The sequence below is a fragment of the Taudactylus pleione genome, unplaced genomic scaffold (assembly GCF_031769625.1).
Source record: "Taudactylus pleione unplaced genomic scaffold, aTauple2 ptg001005l, whole genome shotgun sequence".
Classification (NCBI taxonomy): Eukaryota; Metazoa; Chordata; class Amphibia; order Anura; family Myobatrachidae; genus Taudactylus; species Taudactylus pleione.
Window position 1 is genome coordinate 522,875 of NW_028285406.1, and position 25,503 is coordinate 548,377.

Below are 25,503 nucleotides of genomic sequence, written 5' to 3' on the forward strand. Positions count from 1 at the left end.
TACAGTTCGAGAGGCCTCCACTCTAGAATCCTTCAAAAATAGACTCAAGAATGACCTGTTCACCCAAGCATTTCACTAATGTCCCTTGTTAAGCTTGTTTTGTATTTTGTACTGTAAAGGCAAATGTAAAGCACTTTGAGACCTTTAGGAGTAACACATTATATAAATAAAATTATTATTATTATTTCAGTAAATATTTAAAAAAGTAATATCTCATATGCTTCTCGCGTTTATCTTCTCTGTTTGGTGTAGATGCGAGTAGAGTGGGCTCATAATGAAGCATTCTGCAGTCTCTCCAATACTAAAAAGAATTACCGTCAGTTGGTAACCATTAATCGTCTATCATCAGTCGCTGTCTCATTTATCATCGTGCCACTGACTGTGGGCTATCATGAAGTGCAAGTGACGGCAGTGGGTCAAGGCGGATCAGATAGTGTCACTAAGAAGCTGAAGGTTGTGGTGGGTAATAGAGATAGTTATATTGCTCTTCTTGCATTTGAGTCTATAGTATCTCTGAGATGTAAAAGTCTGTAGCGATTAGAGATGTGCGCCATCCCTCATGTTCTGGTTTTGGTTTTGGATACAGATTAATCTCCGTGTTTTGGTTATGGTTTTGCAAAACCACCCTTAGATGTTTTGGTTTTGGTAAAAAAAAAAACAGCTAATATCATGTCATTTTGACATGTTTGGGCAAGTTTACATGCAATCTAAACCACGAGTTTGATTTTTAAATCCGAGTTCTGAACTGTGGGAGGATCTGAAGTGGGACTAGGTTTGACTCAAGACCCCTAATTTCGGTTGTCATCGGTTCTCTGGGAGCTGAACCCACACATCTCTAGTAGCAATAATTATTAATTTACAATACAACTTGAGTTCTTTCATTGTTTTGCTAAAAATAAAGTGACAATGATCAGCAATCTGTACATCACACCTCAGGCCTCATTATTCAAACTTTGTGGACTCTTCTACCGATCTCAGGGGCATTAACCTATTTTTTTTTCAGTCGGAAGGAAGGCTGGTGACAAGCACTCTAGCATCTGTGACTTTGGAGCCAGAAGTACAAGGCAGAGGTCTGTTCTTTTTATCCCTATTAGTTTGTATAATAGTGTGAAGTTGATATGATAAGTTATTGCTGTTGAAAATCATTGGGCTTAATTTACTAAGCGCACTGGATGCACAATGTAAAACGACTTGGTCTAGCCAGTACTTATCAAGGTGCAGGCCTACTCTCCAGTGGCGTAAGTTAACCCCAGACGCCCGGAGACAAGTTATCAATTGGATATCAGTTGGTGACCCCCCCCCACCTACGCATATGTGACTATGTTTTTATTAGGCCTATTTACTAAAGTTAATTTGCAGGATATCCCCCCAAAACACCCTTTTTCGGACATGTCTCACTGGCATAAGAAGCTGCTGAGGAGCCAATGAGCGGGAACAGGCTATAGATAGATGTAAGCGGCATCTGATGGTCTGACACAGAACTCTCCATTAGTATATGGTTATGGTGGCTTCTCAGGTGCCGGGAAGAGGTGCCATGTATTGAGCAGCCATGACGGTACTCTCCGGGTACATATTCACAGACCTAACTGGGGTGAATATATTAAGGTGGAGGAGGTGCCCCTTCAGTGCTGGCGCCCGGCGGCAGGCGACTCCATTGTCTCCCATAGTTCTGCCCCTGCTACTCTCTACTCTAATCAGGTGCCTCCACAAATTAGATGTGCATTTAGGTGTGTGGAGCATGTTTCCAAAATTAAGTGTAAACTTCCTACCATTTTAAAACAACCGCATATTAAATACGGTATAACTTGCTAGTATTGTTCTAAAATGCTGCTTTATTCTGATTCAACTCATGGGAGTGATGAGACAACCTAGCAGCCTTTATTTACAGGTATGTATTATTTACTGTAAATGACAATCTCGTGTGTTTGAATTTTTGTTCTTCATTGGAAAAAGAAATTTCCTTCTCCACCATAGTGCAACTGGAGAGTGCAAGCTGCCTCCAACTAAAGTCGTAGGATAAAAACGGACTTCGATCACGACAAGAATATCCTCACAACTCATAATTTCCTTAAGAGTAAACTTCCAAAACCTTTTTAATCTCTTCCATCAGCAATCTCACTCTGCAGAATGGAATCTTGTTTAGGAAACTGCTCCATATAGCTAGTTGATCCAGGTCACTACTTCAGAATAAAGCAAGGGCAAATGCAGGATTTTTATGGGGGGTTTCCATAATATATATATATATATATATATATATATATATATATACAATTCCAATAATCCGGCACTCCTTAGCTATTCCACAACTTTAAGTGTGCACGTGCTATAAAGTATAAAAAATGAGTCCTCAGAAAGAATCCCAAGTCCACGCACGGCACTACTGTATCAAAAAGAACATTTATGTAGTAGAAATGCAAGTTAATACATGTTGCAAATATCCAGTATTAAAGCAACGTTTCAGGATCCCTCCGGACCTGCTGTGATGTTAATAATGTTTGCCTGTATACTTTTTTGCTGACAAACATTATTACTACATAAATGTTCTTTTTGATACAGTAGTGCCGTGCGTGGACTTGGGATTCTTTCTGAGGACTCGTTTTTTATATATATATATATATATATATATATATGACTGGGAAAGGACCTAGCAGGCTGGCAGAATGTTCTTAATCCCCGCCCCCTCACGGCAAATTGCCACGATTCGTGGGTCAATCTGGAGGGGGCGAGGCCAAATGATTTGATTCTAATGAAATAGCGTCATATTAGCTCCGCCTCCTCCATATTGACCCGCAAATCATGGCATTTTGCTACGAGGGGGCAGGGCTTAAGAACATGGTTCCTGCACTTCAGTCAGTTAGGGGGGGTTTCTGTGTACTCAGAAACCCCCCCTGCATGCGATACTGTGAAGGGCTGGTTCTGGATCAAACTCACAGTGGCTGTAGTTGCGATCAGCTGCAGGAGCCTGATTACTATCTTCTGCTAATATAAGAATCTGTGGGGCTAATGTGGGGGTTCATGCATCTGTAAGTGGAAAAAAGAAGTAACCAATAATGGCACTTTCTCTGCAAACCACTAAAAACCGGTTACCGCTGCCCTGAAAAAAAAGGGAGTGTATATACCTTCAAAACATATACAAATAAATATTAGGGCTGTGCAGTCCGAATTTTGGTGTATATATTTTCAAAAAGATGTATGTCAATAGATAAATGTTTGTGAGGATGCTTTTGGTATTTAAATAAAAAAATTATTATAATTTTAATGTAATCAAATGTAAAAATACATGTACTATAAAAGCTTACAAAGAATAACACATATAAATGATTAAAAAAATAAAAGATAAAAAAATTAAGTGTGATATAATTGTAACATATGTTATTTCTGACTTCTAACTTCTGCTACAAAGTTGCCAGATAGTGTGGCGAATAAATAATGTGTCATTTTCACATTCACAGCTGAGACTCTCATTTGCAACCCATAGCCTCCTCATTGCGTTCATACATTCGAGACACCACTCATTTTTTACAGTTGTTACAGTCTATTAGTTATATATTAGTTATATATTTTTAACTTGCGATGTACTGTACAAGCACTGTACACCCATATTCCACACGATATGGGTGTAGAAGCTGTAAGAATTTTCTGGACAAGGATACATTGATCAATGATAATCTAAAATGTTTCCTTACTGATAGTATTCACCATATTTTGACACAACTATTTTGTTTTTAACTGTCGGTACTATTTACAGACACAAGGCACAGCCATGGGGACCAGGTTCGCACCGAGCTTTGCCAACCTATACATGGGTCTCTTGGAGGAGAGACTCATCTGGGGGGGGCGGGTTCATGGCGAACCTGGTCCTCTACGGCAGATATATCGACAATTTATTTTTTGTTTGGGATGGAGATGGGGGGTCGGCACAGGGATTTGTGAACTATCTTAATATAACTTAATTTCAACTCAAATTTACTAATACACTCAATAGAGATGTGATAAATGTTCTTGATATTACTGTCTCTATTAAAAACAATGAGATCTCAACATGTATATATCGTAAAGAAACTGACACATATAACTTCATTCCATTTTCAAGCAACCACTACAAAAAATGGTTGCAGAACATTCCCTCAGGACAGCTGCATAGGGTACATTGCAACTGCTCTGATGAGAACGAGTATACACAACATTCAAAAATTAAAAGGATATCCAGAGTCTCTTCTACAGGATTCATTTGCAAAAATCTCCAAATTAAATCGTAAAACTTACTTCCAGCCGAATAATAAGAAGGAGGAACAGGACAAACCAAAATTCAATAAAGCTCTCAAATTCATCATGAGATATAGATCAGCTGCTAATGACATCAAAAAGATAATTAACACCAACCAGAAAATCTTATATACTGACCCTTTGTTAAAATCAGATTTAGAGACAGGTACAAAAGTTATTTTTAGAAGGGCCAAAAACCTGGGGAATCTATTAGCCCCTTCCCATTTCATAAACAGGACAAGTACTGATGATAAAAAAACTGAAGAGAAAAATTGGCTTAAAAAAGACATCAAAGGCTGCTATAGGTGTGGAACCACACAATGTATTACATGTAGTTTCATCCAACACAGAGCACTCTCCTTTACATCGTTTGCTACAAAGGAAATTTCCTTTATAAATACATATATTAATTACAACTCCACATATATTATTTATCTCTTCCAGTGTTGCTGTGGAATACAATACATTGGTCGAACTGTCCGAAGATTAAAAGATCGTTTCCTAGAACATTGTAGGAATGTAAATAAAAAGTCCAAAGAACACTCAGTATCATGCCATGTTTTGGAAGAACATGGCCGTAATTTTAAATGTATGCAAACTATTGACATAGAGTCTATCCAACCTACAGCGAGAGGTGGGGACAGATATTCTCATCTGTGTTTAAGAGAAACATATTGGATACAATACAATGCGTACAACCAGATGGTCTAAATGAGGTGGTTGAGACAAAGTTCGATTTCTAAGGGGTCCGGCGCCAGAGGTCCCTATGGGCTACTCCCCCCAATCTATTGACATATACTATCACTTTCCTCATTGCAAAGGCCGACGGGCATTTGTATTCGACGACTCTTCCACTCAAATTAAGAAACATCCGGTGATGATAGAATAGCAATAGGCAATAGATATAAGTTCAGCTATCTACAAAAATAGATATAAGGCCACCAATAACTGTATCCTTTTTCTTTATATCTACACAAACTAATTTACAAAGCAGGGATAAGGTAGAACGATGACCAGTAAAGAGATGTAATTTATGCAGCTACTTCTCTACAACAGCATCACCTAATAGATATAGATAGTGTCCGTATAATAGGATACTCACGGTCTTTCAATTTCTAACAGCTAGAGAGAATAAAAAAAGTTTTAATAATTAAGTCCCTCTAAAAGGATCAATGTATGGCAATAATAGGGATATACCACTAGTTAAAAGACACTCTATATGCCAATAGCCGACATTTTATTGTGAAGTTACAATAGAAATGATACAAATATAAAAAGTACTGAGTATAATAATTTTTCGAATACACATTTCTATGAATATAATATTCCACGGTTGCACACTTGATGAATTTACCATAAGGAACAATATATTGTCGTTTGCGTTACATTATACACTATTTTGATAATGTACTTTAACATTTATGTATCTTGGGTCTAATTAATATAAAAGCTTTTGTCATTAACATTTTTATTTTTTAAATTTTATTATTTTTCATTTAAGTAATATATTTTTTACATATACATATTGTCCTTGTGTATATATATATATATATATATATATATTAAAATGTGTGTGTGTGTATATATATATATATATATATATATATATTCCTATGTTTCTATTTATTATATACATGTATCTCCTTTCTCTTTTCCATAATTTCATGATCTCTATATTAATCTATAAAACAAGTCACTCACTATTATATTGGACGCCTTTGGTACATATTGTAAATATATAATGGTACACACATTTATTAATATATTTATATGGATTAGTTTATTTACTAGATGAATATAAACATACATGTTTTTGCACATGTCTTTATTTGTATATTCTTTTACTATAAGAGAAGGCATGCTACTAACAACCAAATAGAAATGTTTTATCCTAGCATGCGGTGGTATAAAGGTCTGTTTTTATTATCCACAACTAATTTAATGTGAAACACCTGCACCACATTTCCCATATCCCTTTAAATAGAACTACTATGGGAAGTAGTAAAACATGCTCCTGACGAAGGTGCTGGTAGCACGGCTACGCGTTGAGCCCTGAAACACAATCCCGATCACAGCTGACACAGCCTTGTCTCCGTGATCTATGGACACATGAAAGAGGGAGACCGGAGACTGCTAATACTATACAACAAGGAAGCTCCGGCCACGCATACAGGAATACATCCATTGTCCAACCTGTACCTTCACTACAAATACAGGAGAACAACAGCGGCAACAATACGGGGAGCCCAGCACTCAGTGCACGGAGTGCAGGCTCCCAGTTTACAACATTGACCTAACAACGGATTCGTATAGGAACAGCGCTTAACCAATTAGTAGATATTGAAATCATCCCATACACAGACAATTGAAATCACAATTGACATAATTTATTAAGATATACGCATATATTGTTGCATGGGTCCCAGCAAAAATAAATAAAAATATAATACACAATTAATAGAGAGTAAATATTATGCAATGACTGCAATAATAAAATGTAGCCTTTAAATATCCAATTATCTGCTGAGAAACACTGTTGTTATTCCAACTTATAATAATATAACAGTCTGTTGATGAATTGTGGCAATGTCTGTATTATAAATATGTAAAGATACAGGGCCTGATTCAGAGCCACCCACAGCTTATGCAAGCGTCCATGATGTTGGTCGCGATGGTCAAGACCATTGTGACCATCGGGCTTGTGACGAGACCCTTGCGGTAGGGTCTCGTTGCCGCAAGCCCTGGAGTGATTTTGGCTATTTCAGAGCCCAAATCACTCCCACTGACATCACTAGTGATGTCAGTGGGGCCGGACCCAGACGGTAGGCGTTCCCATGGGAATGCCTCCGTCTGGGCAGCCATGCCTCCGGCACGCCCACCAAAGGGGGCGTGCTGTCACTCACCATCGACAGCACGCCCCCTTTGGTGCGAGACCCATAACGACGGCTACCCCGTCGTTATTCGGGTCTTGCGCATGCGCATTTGGGCAACATCAACCCGCTCGCGAGCGGGTCTGAATCAGGCCCACAGTTTCTCATCCTGATGTCTGCACAGTGATTCCGCTGTAATCCTTTAGTAGCCCGTCGACGATGGGACATATAGACAGGGCAGCTTATCCGGATATACGGAGTGTCCGATCAGGGTCACCGGACCCTTGGCTTCCAAAAGCAGTCCCCGTGCAGACATCAGGGTGAGAAACTATATCTTTACATATTTATAATACGGACATTGCCACAATTCATCAGCAGACTGTTATATTATTATAAATTGGAATAACAGCAGTGTTTCTCAGCAGAATTGGATATTTACAGGCTACATTTTATTATTGCAGTCATTGCAAAATATTTACTCTCTTTTAATTGTTATTATTTTTGTATTTCTCTTTGCTGGGACCCATGCAACATTATATGTGTATATCTTAATAAATGATGTCAATTGTGATTTAAATTGTCTGTGTATGGGATGATTTAAATATCTACTAATTGGTAAAGCGCAGTTCCTATACAAATCCTTTCACTATTTCAATATCTTGTTAAGTCTGCAGAGACTTAATTTGGAACAGCAGCTAACCAATTAGTTTATGTTATATACCAATAACAGACAGGAATAATTAGTGCCTACTGGTTTTATTCATTCTGGTTAACAACGGATTCCCCTCACGATTACATGGTCCAGGAGACAACACTTTACCCCTTCCCTGTCCGAGTTTTGCATAAGATCCTCACAACAACCTTCATTACAAAGGTACTGTTCATATGACATTGTTTCAGTACGGGACATTGTAATACACAAGTGATTCACTTTCTACAAAGAGCAGAATCTACAAAGAGCATATCCAATTACCCGCAGGACCTCTCCCGCGAGTAATTGAGGCTTGGAAGTCCCGCGGCGCGGGGTTAAGCTATTCAATAAAATAGCTTTTTCCCCACGCCTTTAAATCTGCTGTAGGTCCGGGAACACACTGTTTCCGCGAGCGACGCGGAAACAGTGTGTTAGTGCCACTAGCGCGAGGCCGATTAGGCCGGCTTCACGCTGATTTTACCATCGAACCTACATTAGGTGCGAAGTAAAGTCCGACAGCGGGGACTCGCGCGCGGGTGTCCCCGAGACCCCGCGCGTGAGTCCCCGATGTCGGACTTTACATCGCACCTCATGTGCATTCCCCTCTAATTGACTTCCGACAAGCGTGATAATTAGCCGCGGGGTAAACCCCACGGCTAATTGGATATGCCCCATAGATTGCAGCATTTGACATACCAACCTGTGACTATCACATTATATGCACTCCAAAAGGGACAAAAAACAGTTATTTTTCATTAACATTAAACTGGTAAAACGAATGAGGTTGAACAACTCTCAGCTGTGAATGTGAAAGTGACACATTATTTATACGCCGCGCTATCTGGCAACGTTGTAGCAAAAGTTAGAAGTCAGAAATAACATCTCTGTTGTTACAATGATATCACACTTTTCATTGTTTTATCTTTTATTTTATTAATCATTTATATGCGTTATTCTTTGTATATTTTGTATATTTTACATTCGATTACATTAAAATTCTAATATTTTTTTGATTTAAATACCAAAAGCGTCCTCACAAACATTTATCTATTGACACACCTCTTTTTGAAAATATATGCACCAAAATCCGGACTGCGCAGCCCTAATATTTATTTGCATCTGCGAGTGGAAACCCAGGGCGCCCACTGGTTTTACATCAACCGCTGCAACTGTCATCATCAACATCGCCACTTGCACCAGCCCTTCTCCGTATGAATGACTTAAACTGGGTACACACTGGAGCATAATAACAAATTACCTATACCGCTCAGTTTGTACCAGAGATTGTACGCTCTCGCGGTGGCTATCGACGGTCCATAGGTTTGATGTGCTGCGCGTCAAACCTGACGACATTGCTAGCGACCTATAGTAAGTTAATGAAGGACAGTACGGTGATTATTTCATCGTTCATCATCTCATTCACATGTGGACGGGCAATCGCCGTTCGAGGGCATTCGTTCTAACATTGCTCCAGTGTGTACACAGCTTTATATATGCTCCCACATTACTCCTAGGACACTAACGATTTGATCATGTTCTGTATGACTCTAGGATAGGACAGGGATACATAAAGATGCATAAATTCGCATTTGCGCATTCGCTCTATGCAAAAACTCCCTATTTCCGTCCGGGCGCACAGGTTTGCCCAACGCAGAATAAGCCCCTGGCGGCAGAACATCCTCACTTTTCCCCATGGTCTGTGCACACTCCTGCTATGCAAGCCCTGGAGGAAGTCTAGCACCACCAAAGCATATCTTGCATTGCACAAATGAGGCTCATTGTAATTTAATCTCCTGGACAAAATACAAGATTTTTGTTTTATGGTGAAAAATGGTCTCTTTTTTTTTTTTTTTTACATATACGAGTAATAATTAATTTGTATCTTTATCATACTAATTGCTTATCTTTAAAATATGTTATCCATGGTAACCACAGAACTTCATATCTGATGATGTACAAAATGTTCTAATTAATATATATATATATATTTTACAGCTGGGGTACAGGAAGAATTTATCGAAGCAGTGGATGTTAAAAATATTGTTCCCAAAACAGTTGTTGAGACATTTGTCACTATACAAGGTAAGCATCTAACATCAAAGAGATCAGTATCAGGGGTGGCTTGCAACTTTAAACCATGGGCAAATGTCCTCCTAAGTGGCCTATTGTGTACCACCAGAAGGGGTGCAGACAAGCCACAGGGTTTATGGCTAATAATAGACCACACTCAAATTCTTTCCTCTCTATCCTTTCCGAGAAAGCAGAGTGCACCAGTGTTTAGGGAATCCAGTGCAAAGCAGCATAAAACAGAATGGTAATCCCAACTACCCATGAATTCAAAACAAAGTCCTGTCCATGGAGCACAGCAGTTCAAACTGTCAATTATTATAATTATTACGTAGTTATAGGCGTCAATCCAATTAGCCATGATGTTTTAGCGGATATGAGTCATCGCTGCAATAGCCGCACTTGATGTTAACACGAACTCACTCAAAAGTGCTCGTGCAGCCCCTTAGGGCTGCAAGCAACATTGAACTAATTTGGGCTGAGAGCAGGCTGTGAGGGCTGCAAGATGAGGTGCCATTGCTGGCGATGTAAGGCAGAGGCAATGGCAACTCGCAACCTTCACAGCTAATTGGATTGACTCCATGGAGTCTGCAGTGATATATAAAGTGCACGCAAACAGTACATGACAAAAAAGTACATTCATAAGAACAGTAAAAATATAAAATGATGACAAAATTATATACAGGTTAGTAACTAGCAGGGCTGCCATCAGAAATTGTGGGGCCCAAGACTGTCAAAATAGGCACCACCTCCCCCCTGCGTTTCTGCAACTTGAGCCCTGCAGTGTCAGCCAGAACCCCATTTGTCTTCCACAGCCAGCACCCCTTCTCTCTGCCCAGCCAGCACCCCTTCTGTCTGCCCAGCCAGCCCCCCTTCTCTGTCCCCAGCCAGCCCCCCTTCTGTATCTCCAGCCAGCCCCCCTTCTGTGTCCCCAGCCAGCCCCCCTTCTGTATCTCCAGCCAGCCCCCTTCTGTGTCTTCAACCCAGCCCCCTTCTGTGTCTTCAACCCAGCCCCCTTCTGTGTCCCCAGCCAGCCCCCTTCTGTGTCTTCAACCCAGCCCCCTTCTGTGTCCCCAGCCAGCCCCCTTCTGTATCTCCAGCCCAGCCTGATTTTGTCAATTTCTTGTCTCCAGTCCCAGCCACTGGGTTCTGTTATTAAAGGGACACACCTTATCAAACACATAGACGCACAAACACACACACATAGATACAGAGGGTCACAGAGATGGAATGGGAATGAAATGCCGGCAGCTGTTTAGCCACCAATTCAAATCCCGACAGGATGAAAATCCCGACAGAGGCAGGTAAGTATGCTAACCTCCCCTGTCCCCCCACTAACCCTAACCTCCCTTACTGGTGCCTAACCCTAACCTCCCCCACTAGTGCCTAACCCTAACCTCCCCCCGCTGGTGCCTAACCCTAACCTCCCCCCTGGGGGTGCTTAACCCTAAGTCTCCCTTACCGCTGCCTAAACCTAACCCTCCCGGGGGGGGTGCCTAGCCCTAACCTCTCCCTGGGGGTGCCTAACCCTCGCCCCTGGGGTGCCTAACCCTACCCCTCCCCCTAAAGCTTAACGCTAACCCTGCTAACTGCCCTAAACCTAACCCTCTCCCCCCACCGCAACCCCCCCCCCGTGGCTAACAGGACAGGCACCCCGGACTTGCCTCATTTGGGCACTCGTCGTCCTGGATTCTGGCGCCGGGATTATGATAGGCGTCAGTATTTTGACGCCTGTCATCAATCCCTAGCCAGCACTCTGCTGTCGGGATTGTGGCCGGCGGCTGCAGAATAACTTTATCCCACAGAGATACACAAAGTCACACACACAGATGCCCAATGTCACACGTACCAACCCATAAGGTCAAAAACACACACAATGTCCTTTATAATGTGAGATCTGATGAGTAGCACCCTCCATTGTATTTTGTTCCATTCCTAACTATGTGCCTCTAGTGCTGCAGTATTTTGGCACCTAACAAACAAGCAGATTATGTCTGGGGTCATATACTGTACATACATAGACGAGCTGGGTTGCACAAACTGGGTGACAGATACACCCAAAGACACACAAACACAGACACAATGAGTCACATACTGTATGTAGACACACTAGGATACTGAGATATGCAGCTTACACACTGGATCACACAGGCAGGGATGCACATTGCCACACAGAGAAATGCACAGGGTCAGACACACAGGTACACACTGGTTCTAGCAGACAAACTGGTTCACTCACATAAAAAGCATAGAGACACAAAGTTACATTGGGTAATAACACCGTGATTACTGGGTCACATACACAAAGACACATGGGACACACACACAGAGACACACTGGAAGTCAGAGACTCACCGGTTCCTACGCACAGAGGAGCTGGTTGTGAGTTGGATGCATCTGCGGATACTTTTACGGACATCTGCGGACACTTTTACATCTGGTAGCGGATTATGGTAATGTGAAAACCTGGCTTTGTACAGTAAAAATATGTTGCATCTGCATGTGGGAGCCTGTCCTGCCAATAGTTTCTCACATCCGCTGCCATCAGTAGTATTGGGGCTTACACCGGCCCCATTCTAGGTGCAAAAGATCTGGCTACAACAGACATCCACCTCTGTCCGCATGCTGTTGATGAGCACAGAAGTCAGCCGGCATGTCCATGACATTCCCACGAGACAGAAGATGTCTGTGTGCTGCCCAGAAACGCCCATTTAACATATATTGTGGTCTGTCAAGGGATGGATCAATATGTGCGCAGTAGCAATCTGAGGGCCTGATTCAGGAATGGACGGAATTGCAGAGCCGCACACAGGCGGCCGTACAAATCGCCGTCTAATATGCTAATGCAGAAGCAGGTGTCTGTAGATAACCATCGCGACCATTGTTCCCGACGGCTTCCCTTGTGGGCCAGGCTGCGGTAGCTGAAGCTTACCGCAGCCTGACCGGGTCCTGGCAGCTGCGAGGCCAGGAACTCTGTGTCCATCAACACGGACCATGGCCTCGTCCATCCCAGAATACCCGGCAACAGTATTGAATCAGGCCCTCTGTCATATTGGCATAAGCCAATATTTTTAGGGCTCATGAACACTGTGCTGAAATACATGAGATCAATGCCCATTGTGACTTGCACTGAGATCAGCCACAGAGACAAGAGACACAAAGTGTGGCAGACACACACAGACACACACTCACACAGATACAGGGTCACAGAGGCACTATGGGCCATATGATATAGCCTGAGAGTTTCAGGATCCGGCAAGATCCCATTGATTTATTGTAGCCTGTGGACAACAATAATTGAAAAGACAAAACTGCTTTAAATGTACGGCGTGCAGTAAGTTGCAGGAATAGTGCCAGATCCTGCAGCTCACAGGCTGTTACATATGGGCCACTGTGTTACACAAACTGGGTTTCCCTTGTAAATTGAGACTGCCGCATTTCCAATACTCCTATGTCGTATGGTGCCTGCAGTACTGTACATGTAGCCATGTCTCTCTGCACGGTCTACACTCTATCCTCTCCAGTTCTCCACTGCAGAGAAAAAAAAAAAAGGGGTTTGGTATATAAGATCTACAGTAAAAAGTTAGACAATGTCTACATAGACACCGAGGGGTATATTTACTAAGGTGCGGATTTTCAGAAGTGGAGATGTTGCTCATAGCAACCAATCAGATCATTTATATAGCATCTTCTAGGGGATAATATTTAGAATCTGATTGGTTGCTATGGGCAACATTTCCTCTTCTAAAAACCCACACTTTTGTAAATATACCCCCTAATGTTATACAACCAATAAGTAGATAGGGACAAAAGGTCATCACACAAATGGTCAACATGGATGAAGATAAACAGGTACAAAAGGTCGACAAGGTCAAAGGGTCGACATTGAAATGGTGTGTCTAACTTTTTTGTAGGCATAATCTTCACCCTAACCATCCCTTTGGTGCCTAACGCTAACCATGAGGGTAAATGCCTAGTCCTAACAATCCTTCCTAGTGCCTAACACTAACCCTCTGGTAAGTGACTAACCCTACCGTCCCTCCTGGTGCCTAACCCTAAACATTGGGGTAAGTGCCTAACCACCCCTCCTAGAGCCTAACTCTAACCCTCCAGTATGTGCCTAACCCTAACCATAATCCTTCCTAACCCTAAAAACAAATGAATGCGTTGACCATTTCAATGTTGACCTTTTGTACCTGTCTGTATTCATCCATGTAATCCTTTTGTATATCGACCTTTAGTGCCTGTCGACCTTTTGTCCCTGTCTACCTATTGATTGTCTACCATTTGGTGTCTAGCTTGACATTGCCAACCTTTTTATTGTAGATCTATTGACAGGAACCCATATAATAATAGTAGATAAGTTGGAAACATCTAATAGATAAATTATAACCTGCCCCCTGAACCAGCTCACTCCTGCTCATCATCGCACTCTTAGTGAAAATAAATGTTATGTTCCTTTCCTGGGTTTTTAACTGTCCTCTCTGTATTACTCTGTATCACTCAGGGACTCCAATTAGTGAAATGGTGGATAAATCCATTGACGGCATCAATCTGAATCCCCTGATCTCAGCTCCCGGGGGATGTGGGGAGCAGAACATGATGAAAATGACTCCTACTGTAATTGCTACACATTACCTGGATAACACCGGCCAATGGGACAGAGTAGGCGTACAGCGCAGGGAGCAGGCCATCCAGTACATCAAGGATGGTAAGAAAGTCCAGACTGTAAATGCTAAAACATTAGTTTGCATTCTAATCTTTGGTGAGTACAGGTGAGGCAAAAGGTGACATCTCATTCCCTCTAATAGCTGTATCGAATCGTGATTCACAGATTAGATATAGGCTCGGACTTGGGAGTCAGAGAAATCCCTGGTGGGTCCCACAAATTCATAGCCACGCCCTCTATCACAGGAGGGAGGGACCTACGGCAACATCACCATCCACTATAGCAGGGAGCAGGCTGCAGTGCAGCCGCTTGCCGGGCAGTCATCAAGGCCGCATGCGGCGGGCAGGTTAATGGGGCCAACAACCAACTAAACTTGAAACTCACTTCTGAAATCAATAAGACTCACGTAAACTTCTTAGACCTCAACAATTTTCAACAACAAATGAGGTAAATATAGCTACAGACATGTACCGTAAACAGAGAGCTACAATCAGTCTCTTACATTTTACCAGTGCGCATTTCCATCCAACCTTAAAGGAGTTCACCTAAAGGTGACATGCTAAGAACATGGAGAAACTGCTCAGATGAAACAACATTTGTAGAGCCAAGAATTCAAATTTAGGCTTCAATCCAAAACAGAGAAATGAAAAGAGCTTATAAATACAGGGCCGGATTAAGGCTTGTGGGGGCCCTCTTCAAGCCACACCGAGTCTACCCCCCACACCCCCAGCAAGCCAACGGAGCCCATCCCCCACCACCACAACCACCAAGGCACACGGAGCCTTCACCCCCAAGCCACACAGAACATATCTACCACCGCCCTCCCTACCCCCTGATCACTTGATTACTTACCTCGAGTCCCATGACTCTGGCTCTATGAATACAGCAGCACAGTCAGCGCTGCTGCTTACAGTGTACTGCGGCTCCTGAGAACCCACAAGTGTCACAGACATGAAGTGTCACGTGACACTGATTAGGGGACTCTGCACAGTGCTGCTGCATTCAGAACACAGAACCGCGGCTGCTGAGCTCCATCCGGGAACAGGTGTTGCTGGACACTTTTTCTCAGCAGGGTCACACTGAGTGTGTTGGGGGTCCCGGGCGACCCCCCCCTTAATCCGGCCCAGTATAAATATGCAAAATCCAACAACCAAAATAGACTATTGATTCCTCCAAAAAGGACACAACAAAAGAAGGATGATCAAAATAACTAGATTCACTGGATCTTATAATAATCAATGGAAAGCAATAAACAATATTATCCAAAGACATCGTCATAGATCGCCTAATTTGAGAGATCATCTGATACAAAGTAATTATACAGAAAATAACAAAAGAAATGACATGTCTAAAGTAGTAGGAGGCTAATGCATGTGGTACATAGAGATCCAAATCCATCATCTCAAATAAAGAATATACTAACAGATACTGTCAAAACAACAGAGTAAAGGAATACATCAATTGTAATACATAGGGGTGTGCACTTTTCGTGTTTTGTGTTTTGGTTTTGGATCTGGATCTTTCTTCGTGTTTTGGATCTGGATTGGTTTTGCCAAAACCACCCATCCGGATTTTGGTTTTGGATCTGTATTTTTTTTTAAAAAAGCATAAAAACTGCTAAAATCACAGAGTTTTTTTTTTGTTTGTTCCTACGCTATTATTAACCTCAATAACATTCATTTCCACTAATTTCCAGTCTATTCTGAACACCTCACACTATTGTTTTTAGGCCAAAAGGTTGCACCGAGGTAGCTGGATGACTATGCTAAGCGACAAAAGTGGGCGGCACAAACACGTGGCCCATCTAGGAGTGACACTGCAATGGCAGACAGGATGGCAGTTTGAAAAAACTAGGCCACAAAGAGTACATAATGCAAAGAAAAAAAAGATGTGCAAGATGGAATTGTCCTTGGGCCCTCCCACCCACCCTTATGTTGTATAAACAGGACATGCACACTTGGCTGAAATGATTGGTTTGTTTGGGCCCCCACAAAACAAGCTGGCAATTAATCTGTCCCTGCACAAACTGGCTCTACAGAGGCAAGATATCGTCTTCATCCACCGATTCCTCACCATCTTCAGTGTTGTGTACATACTCATCCTCACAGAGTATTAATTAGTCCCCACTGGAATCCACCACCACAGGTCCCTCTTTACGTTCTGGAGGCTGGTCTTCCCGGAAGAATTGGGGTAAATTTAGGTAAAATAGAACCAGTTTGTACAGGGGCCTCCAAATTGCCTCTTTTTCCTGCTAGTACAGGTACGGACTGTCTGACATGCCTACTTGGATGATGTCACCGATGTAATCCTCCACCATTCTGTCAATGGTGACAGTATCATATGCAGTGACAGTAGACATGTCAGAAATTGTTGGCAGGTCGTTCAGTCCAGACCAGATGTCCAAACTTGGTTCTGCCTGCCCTGCATCACCGCCAGCAGGCTGGTTAGGATATAAGTTGTTTCCTGGCAGCCCCAGTTGTGAGAGAAAATGAAGAAGGAGCTGCTGCCGTGCCACATTCTGCTTCAGCTGACAATGTTTTCACCAGCAGGTCTTTGCACCTTTTGCAGGCTTGTGTCCACCGGAAAGAGAGACACCAATTAGGCTTTAAACCTAGGATTGAGCATGGTGGCCAAAATGTAGTGGTCTGGTTGCAACAGATTGACCACCCTCAAATCCAGGCAAAGCGAATGAAGGACTTCATCCACAAGTCCCACATACCGAGCGGAATCGCTCCGTCCTATCTCCTCCTTCACCTTCTCCAGCTGCTTCTGGAAAAGCCTGATGAGGGGAAGGGCCTGACTCAAGCTGGCAGTGTTTGAACTGACTTCACTTGGGGCAAGTTTGAAGGGCTGGAGAACCTTGCACAACACGGAAATCATTCTCCACTGCACTTGAGTCAGGTGCGTACCCCCTCCTTTGCCTATGTCATAGGTGGATGTTTAGGCTTGAATGGCCTTTTGCTGCTCCTCCATCCTCTGAAGCGTATTGAGGGTTGAATTCCACCGCGTCACAACCTCTTGCTTCAGGTGATGGCAGGACAGGTTCAAGAGTGTTTGCTGGTGCTTCAGTCTTCAGCACGCAGTCACTGAATGGCGAAAATTTTGGGCCACCCAAAGCGTCTCCTACACGCCCCTGTCGTTTTTCAAAAAATTCTGCACCACCAAATTTATTGTGTGAGCAAAACATGGGACATGCTGGAATTTGCCCAGATGTAATGCCCGCACAATATTGGTGGCATTGTCAGATATCACAAATCCCCAGGAGAGTCTAAGTGGGGTAAGCCACTGGCCGATGATTTCCCTCAGTTTCTCTAAGAGGTTGTCAGTGGTGTGCCTCTTACTGAAGCTGGTGATACACAGCATAGCCTGCCTTGGAATGAGCTGGGGTTCTGAGATGCTCCTACTGGTGACGCTGCTGTTGTTGCTGCGTAAGACGATACATCTACCCAGTGGGCTGTCACAGTCATATAGTCCTTAGTCTGCCCTGTTCCACTTGTCCACATGTCCGTGGTTAAGTGGACATTGGGTACAACCGCATTTTTTAGGACACTGAGGACACTTTTTCTGACGTCTCTGTACATTTTTGGTATCGCCTTCCTAGTGAAGTGGAATCTAGACGGATTTGGTACCGGGGACACACTAGCTCCATCAATTGTCTAAATCCCACTGCACTAATAGCTGATACCGGATGCACGTCTAGCACCAACATAGCAGTTAAGGCCTCAGTTATCCATTTTGCAACAGGATGACTGCTGTCGTACTTCATCCTCCTCGCAAAGGACAGTTGAATGGTCAATTGCTTAGTTAAAGAATTAGTGGTGTTCCAACTTCCTCTCTGAGATGACGAATGACTCCCAGCAGCAACAGCAGCAGCGTCAGCAGTAGGCGTAGCAATGCAGGATCCTCCGGAGGAATCCCAGATAGGAGACGAGTCAGTCATGCCAGTGACATGGCCTGCAGGACTACTTCCGATCCTGATTGAGGAGGAAATTGATGAGGAGGGAGTTGCTGGTGTGGTTTTCAGGTGCTTGGATACAACATGACAAAGGGATTTAGGTGTCCCTGGACTGCTTACGGTCTCAGCCACAGTTTCTGAATTTGACAGTGACTTTTTATGAATGCACTGCAGGTGACATATAAGGGAGGATGTTCCTAGGTGGTTAAAGTGCTTACCCCTACTTATTCCACCTTTACATAAGCTACATATGGCAAGATAGTTGTCCAGATTTGGATAGAAATACTTCCACCGAAGAGGTGGATTTTTTGGTCTTCTGCCCAGGCATGACGATGGCCTTTTTCATCACACGGACAACAACTGTCTCCCCCAGTGCCTGATTTAAAAAAACCACATCACCATCAGAATCCTCCTCACCAACTTCCTCCTCAGTGCCAACTACACCATTATCCTCATCCTGTTGTACTTCAACATTGCCATCTTCAATTTGAATATCAGCAACTGGACTGTGGGTGCTCCTTCCAGCACTTGCAGAGGGCGTGCAAATGGTGGAAAAAGCCACCTCTTCCTGTCCAGTGTTGGGAAGGTCAGGCATCGCAACCGCCAATACACTTGGACTTTCCTTGGGAATTTGTGATATCTACTTAGAACGCACAGTTCTTTGCTGTGCTTTTGCCAGCTTAACTCTTTTCATTTTTCTGGGAGGAGGAGGAGAGCTTCCATCGTCATGTGAAGCTGAACCACTAGTCTTAGGCCAGGGCCTTAGCCGTTCATTGCCACTCCGTGTTTTAAATGGCATACTGGCAAATTTACGTTTCTCCTCAGACGATTTTTTTTTGGGTCATTTTACTGAACTTTGGCTTTTTGGACTTTACCTGCCATCTACTATGACATTGGGGATTGGCCTTGGCAGACGACGTTGATGGCATTTCATCATCTATGTCATGACTAGTGGCAGCAGCTTCAGCACTAGGAGGAAGTGGTTCTTGATCTTTCCCTATGTCATCCTCCATTGTTTTGTCCTCCATAATTTTTTATGGAGTGTATTATTTTTATGGAGTGAATCACCCCTGTAGAAATTATTTGTATGAAGGGCAGTGTACCCCTAGACCACACAGGGCAGCCCCTGTAAAAATTATTTGGACTGAATATAGTATATATATATATATATATATATACAGCACAGGACAGCACCACTGGAGTGGACTGGACTGATACAGCAGAGCAGGTACCCCCAGACTGATACAGCAGAGCCACTCTCCCACAGACACTACACTACACGTCCTCTCACTACCCTCTCCAGGACTGGAGTGAAGATGGCAGGACGGGAGGCGCGAAATGTGCAAAGTCCGGGTCTCGCGAGAATCCATCACAAGGATGGTGACGTTTTGCCTCGTTCCGGGAACTGAGTCTGGTGGAAAATCTGAGCCAGACTCGGTTCCTGGCTCGGATCGGGGGGGGGGTTCGGATTTCGAAAATCCGAACCCGCTCATAATACATTGGAATATATATATTGTTTATCATGTCGCTGAGCAGGAAATTTAAAAGTGTCTCCTTGAACTAGTAGGAAACACTAAAAAAGCTCAAAATGATCACAGAAGGTTTAAACCACTTACAAGTGTCGCTCGAAAAAAAAACACAACGGAGATCCAAGTGATCTATAAGCATTTGGTATGGAGAAAGTCCAACTTGGAAGCAGAGGAGGGGGCTTCATTAAGGAAATACATAAAAGAGAAACTAGAATGATCTTTATGATAAATAACATAACCCATCATGGCCTAAATGAGAACAATAACTGTACAATGTTTCTCACATCATTTCAAATGAGAACAATGACTCGAGCAACACTTGTAAGTGGTTTAATCCTGCTCTGACTTTACTACATATCCAACATAATTTCAATTAGAAAACACAATAGTCAATCCACCCCTAATCTCCATAAAAACTGCCATCCCTTAAAACTAGAATTATCGCCGCTGTAGGCAGTGCTGCGCATACGCTACTTTTACGGATGTAACAGCGCATGTGCAGCACAGACTCCAGCTGCGGTAAGGTAGAGTAGAGAGGAAAAAGTATCTATTTCCTAAAAAGCTGTCATCGCAAAAATGACAGCTTTTCAGAATAGATACTGATGGAGAGGGGGGATGATGAATTCCTCCGGTAATTAGGTAGAACTCCATGTGAGTTCTAAACCTAATTACCTCCATCGAATTTTTAGTTATGATGAATAGGCCCCATTGGTAGAACAATATCAAATAAGATTAAACCTTAACAGCCCTGTACTAGTAGAGCAATCTGTAAATATCCTAGGAGCTTAAGGTCTGTCTTGTAATTGTAAATTAAGTGCCTTCCATCATTAGTTTAAACTTTAAAGGCAAAATCATGTTTGTTTTGTCTTACAAAGAATTGCTGCATTAAATCTTAGGGGTTTATTTACTAGGAGCTGGGTTATAAATCTCGCCACTTCCAATCATGCTTTTGCCTGAAATTTAAAAGGACAATTTGCTAGAAACATCACTGCCCTTTCCAACTCCGGGCACAAACAAGACCGGCAATGGCGGGTTTTAGAACCTGATCCTTGATAAATAAACTCCTTGGACTTTCAATTGTGAAACTGTGGCTAATGCTAGGGGAATTTCCTACTGAAAGCACATATGAAAGATACACATAAACCATAAAAACTAAATTTAAACTGTCAAATATTGACACATGAAATAAACAACCTGCTTATGTCCCTATTCTGTCATTATATAACATGTAAGGAAACGCTCAAATCAACAATGGACGAGTTCAACTGTTTTATATGTGGATTTCTGGTATTAACAAAAATACATAAATTGTGAAATAAAAACATCTCTTTAAGCAAAATATAGGTCTATTCAGAAAGGGGATTTGGACTCATACATCATTATATGTACTAAGATGTAAGATAAGCACACCTATGTGTAATAGTATTTGCTGCACACATCCAATTGCTTCCAGCTTGTACAGGTTTAATGTATTAAGTTTCTAATTGTTCTATATTATCAAAATATTCACTTTTGCCTTTTAAACAGGTGTAGATCACCAAATGATATATCGTAAACCGGACTCTTCATATGCTATTTTTACAGACAGACCATCCAGCACATGGTAATTTAGACCTCTGTTATCTCTGTATACTTTATATTACATTCACCTTTTCACTGGTGACCCCATTCCCAGCTCTATTAAACAACAATACCCTTTATATTGGTACTTTCTTATATTCAGCTAACCCCCTGCTGGCTCATAGGGGCATTTACAAAACAAACCACATGTAGTCCTAGTGATAATGAATGCTATTTGCAATGTATGATTTATTGTCGGGATCTGTTTTCCCATGTGTTGCCAAGATTATTTGTTCATCCTAACACTTCTTCCTTCCTCCTTACTCTATCACTTTCTCTGTGTACTATGACTAATGTAGTCCTCAATAACATTACAATTATTCCTCCTATGGTTGACCATCAACAGCTCCTTCAGCCTTGGTCGACAGTTTTGTACCATCTGGAAGAAACCCTAGATGGATAAACCCATTGATGGTTTCGCTTGTGCGTACGGACAGTCGACACCATCAGGCTCATCCATCGATATTTTACAATCAGTGGCTGGCCATCGATGGTGAAAACACTCGCCATCAGACCAGTTACTGATAGTTACTAAAACATTGATGGTTCCTCTACTTCCTCCATTTACTGTTGCATACTCTCCCTAGGCTCACTGCATATGTTGTGAAAGTATTTGCCTTGGCTTCAAAAGTTATCGACATTGACAAAGGTGTACTGTGCAATGCAGTGAAGTGGTTGGTACTGAATAAACAAAATCCGGATGGGTTGTTCCAGGAGGATGCACCAGTCTATAGCCATGGAATGGTGGTATGTACTAGCAAATTGTAGCTGAAGCTTTAAAACAAAAACAAAAAACAAATAGGCTGGGTCGACGAGTCTTTGTTTTATACAGGGGTGCATTTGACTGCAAAGTTGTCCTGCCCCAAAGTGATAAACTTAGTACTCCATGCTGTTGTAGATCCTTGTCCCTTCTCAGTCTCTGGTTTCCTGATGACCTCCATTCTTCTCTTTGCACCATGACACTGCCCCTGTCACACGAATTACTGCCCTCACTAATATGATTATATGAGTTGACAGGTCACTACTTACAATGTTAGTCCTCTAAAATGTAAATGTGACCATACTGATTATCTGATATGATCTAAAGGACATTTTACCTATTTATAAACTTAACATTGCAGACGGAAGTTCACTCGGACTGGTAGAGATTAAATACTGATGTAGAGCCAGGCTTGTGTTTCTGTGTTAAAGCCCTAGTTAGAGGTTTTTTTTCCCCTTGGATTGTTAGTTCAAGCAATCAGTGAGTTGTCCTGGGTGGAGTTGGGCCTCAGGAGTCTATTATCTATAACGGTATCATAGGACCTGCCTGCCCCTTCACGCCATGCCACCATTTTTAGTTTAACTTGTTATAAATAAATGATGATCACATTCAAAATGCTTTATTTTTTGTCAGTGCCATTTATTTAGCATTCAGTTATGCCTATATGTATATATATATAAAAAACTTCGCCAGCACTCCACAGTTTTAACTCAATACTTGCCCAGGTGCCATCTGAGGCAATAAAATACCTATGGTACAGGTGGAGAAAATAGCAGCACTCACAGGACTCAGAAAACACGAGTAGACTTCACAGCAGTGGCTGGTTCAATGTTTCAGTCAGCCAAGACTTTTATCAAGAACGTTCTTGATAAAAGTCTTGGCCGACTGAAACGTTGAACCAGGGCCGTAACTAGGGTAGTGTGGCCAGTGCCATGGCACAGGGCACTGCAGGGCAGGGAGCGCTGTTCGGCCTGTCAATTTTTTGGTTTATTATCACTCTCACTTGTAGCTTCCTCCTCTTTTATCCCCAGCATCTCCTGGCCTCTCCTATATCTTCCCTGGCTCTTCCCCATGAGGCCATGGCCCTTTTTCAGGTGCACTATCTTATGTCCCTATTTACAAAATGGGCGGGGGGGGCGCCAATGCTCTCTCTGGCACGGGGCACCAAAAAGTCTAGTTCCATCTCTGAGTTGAACTACCCACTGCTGTGAAGTCTACACGTTCTTTCTAAGTCCTGTAAGTGCCGCTGTTTTCTCCATCTATACAGTATATATATATTGGGTTTTTATGTAAGGGAACAATAGGCAGTTTGACCTCAAGCAAGTAGGATGAGAAGGTTGAACAAAAGGTGCTCAACCCCAAATAATTTAAAAAGAAAATTAAGAAAACAAAAGGGTTTATTGTGTTACTTATAAATACTCAGATTGCCTGATTGTAACTTCAGTGTATGACAAGATTTGTTTTTGTCAAGATTGTATCTAGGAATGATTGTGATATATAATAACATATATATATAGTCCAAATTAGAGGTGTGCAGGCTCGGATTACTTTGGATATTCTCACCAAATTTCAGGTCTCAGAAAGATGATGTTTGTCCATGAATGATGACGTTTTGCCTCTTTTTGAAGAAAAACATATTTGGCTAGAAAATCCGAACAAATCGAAGCCTGGACATCTTTAGTACAAGGGTTCCCAAACTCCGCCATTACAGTCCAGGTTTTAAGGATATCCATACTTGAGCACAGGTGACTTAATTAGCACCTCTTTCAATTTGATGTAACCATCTGTGCTCAAGTATGCATATCCTTAAAACCTGGACTGTAATGGCGGAGTTTCGGAACCTCTGCTGTAGTCTATAATGTGTGTAGTACTTATTTTACTTTAGACCGGGGACATATCCAAAATTAATCTTGGCACCATTTACATTACACAGTCATGGCAATCTCATGTCTCCATCTGTTACAAAGCTACATGTTTGTTACCTGCTGGCCTTTCTTACACAGGGTGGGATAACAAAGGGAGCTAAGGAGTTGGAGTCTACACTCACCGCCTTCGTCCTCATCGCTATGCAGGAAAGTCAGGAATCCTGTAACCGACAGATTGGAGTAAGTGGCCGAAACTTATTTTTACTTGTCTTTATCTCATTCTCTCACCGTTGCCCCTATAGATCGGTCGATGTTGCATATTATGCAGACCATGGAGAGCCATCGCAGGGCAAGTGACAGGCAGTGGGCGTTTGGGGGTGGTAACGGAGGGGTGGTCAGAGAAACACAGGCATGCCTGGCCGTTTGAACGCCGTTGCATGGGCGTGCATAAATTCAGTACTCACTGCGTGCGATGAGGTTAGCAATTTCTCAGTAAGGTCAGACCTGCTGTAATTATGCGTGAGGCACCGATGGTACTCGATGTTACCGATGTTTACGAAGGTTTGCAAGGCAAGAATGATGTGAGATAGCGGTAGTGGGTATCTCGCTATGCTGGCTGTGCAACTGCTTTGCAATTGCATTCCATATTTTTGCAGCCGCCCTGCGTACGGATTTGCAACCACTATCGCAATAGCGATCCGTACTGAATCAGGCCCTAAATTAGAAGTATCTGAAGGTTTGGAAGGGTAGCGCAGCACAGGTGTAGGTGGGGAATGGTGGTGACTGGGGGAAAGGTGGGGGAGGGGGGATGAGGGTGTACGGGGAGGGGGAAGAGGGGGCAAGCGGATAGGGGAAGTCCGTGAGGTGGGGTGGCTGTATGTGGTAATCTATACTGGTGTGGGGTGGTGTGTGATGCTGGCGTGAATAAATACTGGACAGTGAATACAGGTTGAACAGGTGTTTATTGCAGTGTACAAATAAGAGACACAGTGCTCGAAGTACTTGTGCAAGTCTCTCCTGGGCTCAGAACCGTATGAAGCTCATTACAGTCCAAGGGGAAAAGTCCATACCCTGTTGGTGAGGGGGGGTTTGAATAGTTCTATGGAGGGGGTAGCCTGGCTGGCTACGTGGATGCACAGTCCGGGGTGTTCCAGTACTAGAGCGGCGTCCCGCTTAGACTTTATCACTTACCGGTAAGTGTGGTGGGTGGG

General features: G+C 42.6%; 1 protein-coding gene across 2 annotated transcripts in view; it reads left to right on the forward strand.

Moving 5' to 3' along the window:
- Window positions 1-25,503, forward strand: part of LOC148454322 (complement C3-like) — a 284,622-nt gene that overhangs the window by 198,728 nt on the left and 60,391 nt on the right. For both annotated transcript variants that reach the window (XM_088461038.1, XM_088461039.1), the window contains exons 21-27: window positions 253-459; window positions 1,004-1,070; window positions 9,823-9,909; window positions 14,402-14,605; window positions 21,575-21,650; window positions 22,255-22,414; window positions 24,431-24,532. In XM_088461038.1, coding sequence (XP_088317164.1) covers window positions 253-459; window positions 1,004-1,070; window positions 9,823-9,909; window positions 14,402-14,605; window positions 21,575-21,650; window positions 22,255-22,414; window positions 24,431-24,532 — 903 coding nt within the window. The remainder of the gene's footprint in view (window positions 1-252; window positions 460-1,003; window positions 1,071-9,822; window positions 9,910-14,401; window positions 14,606-21,574; window positions 21,651-22,254; window positions 22,415-24,430; window positions 24,533-25,503) is intronic.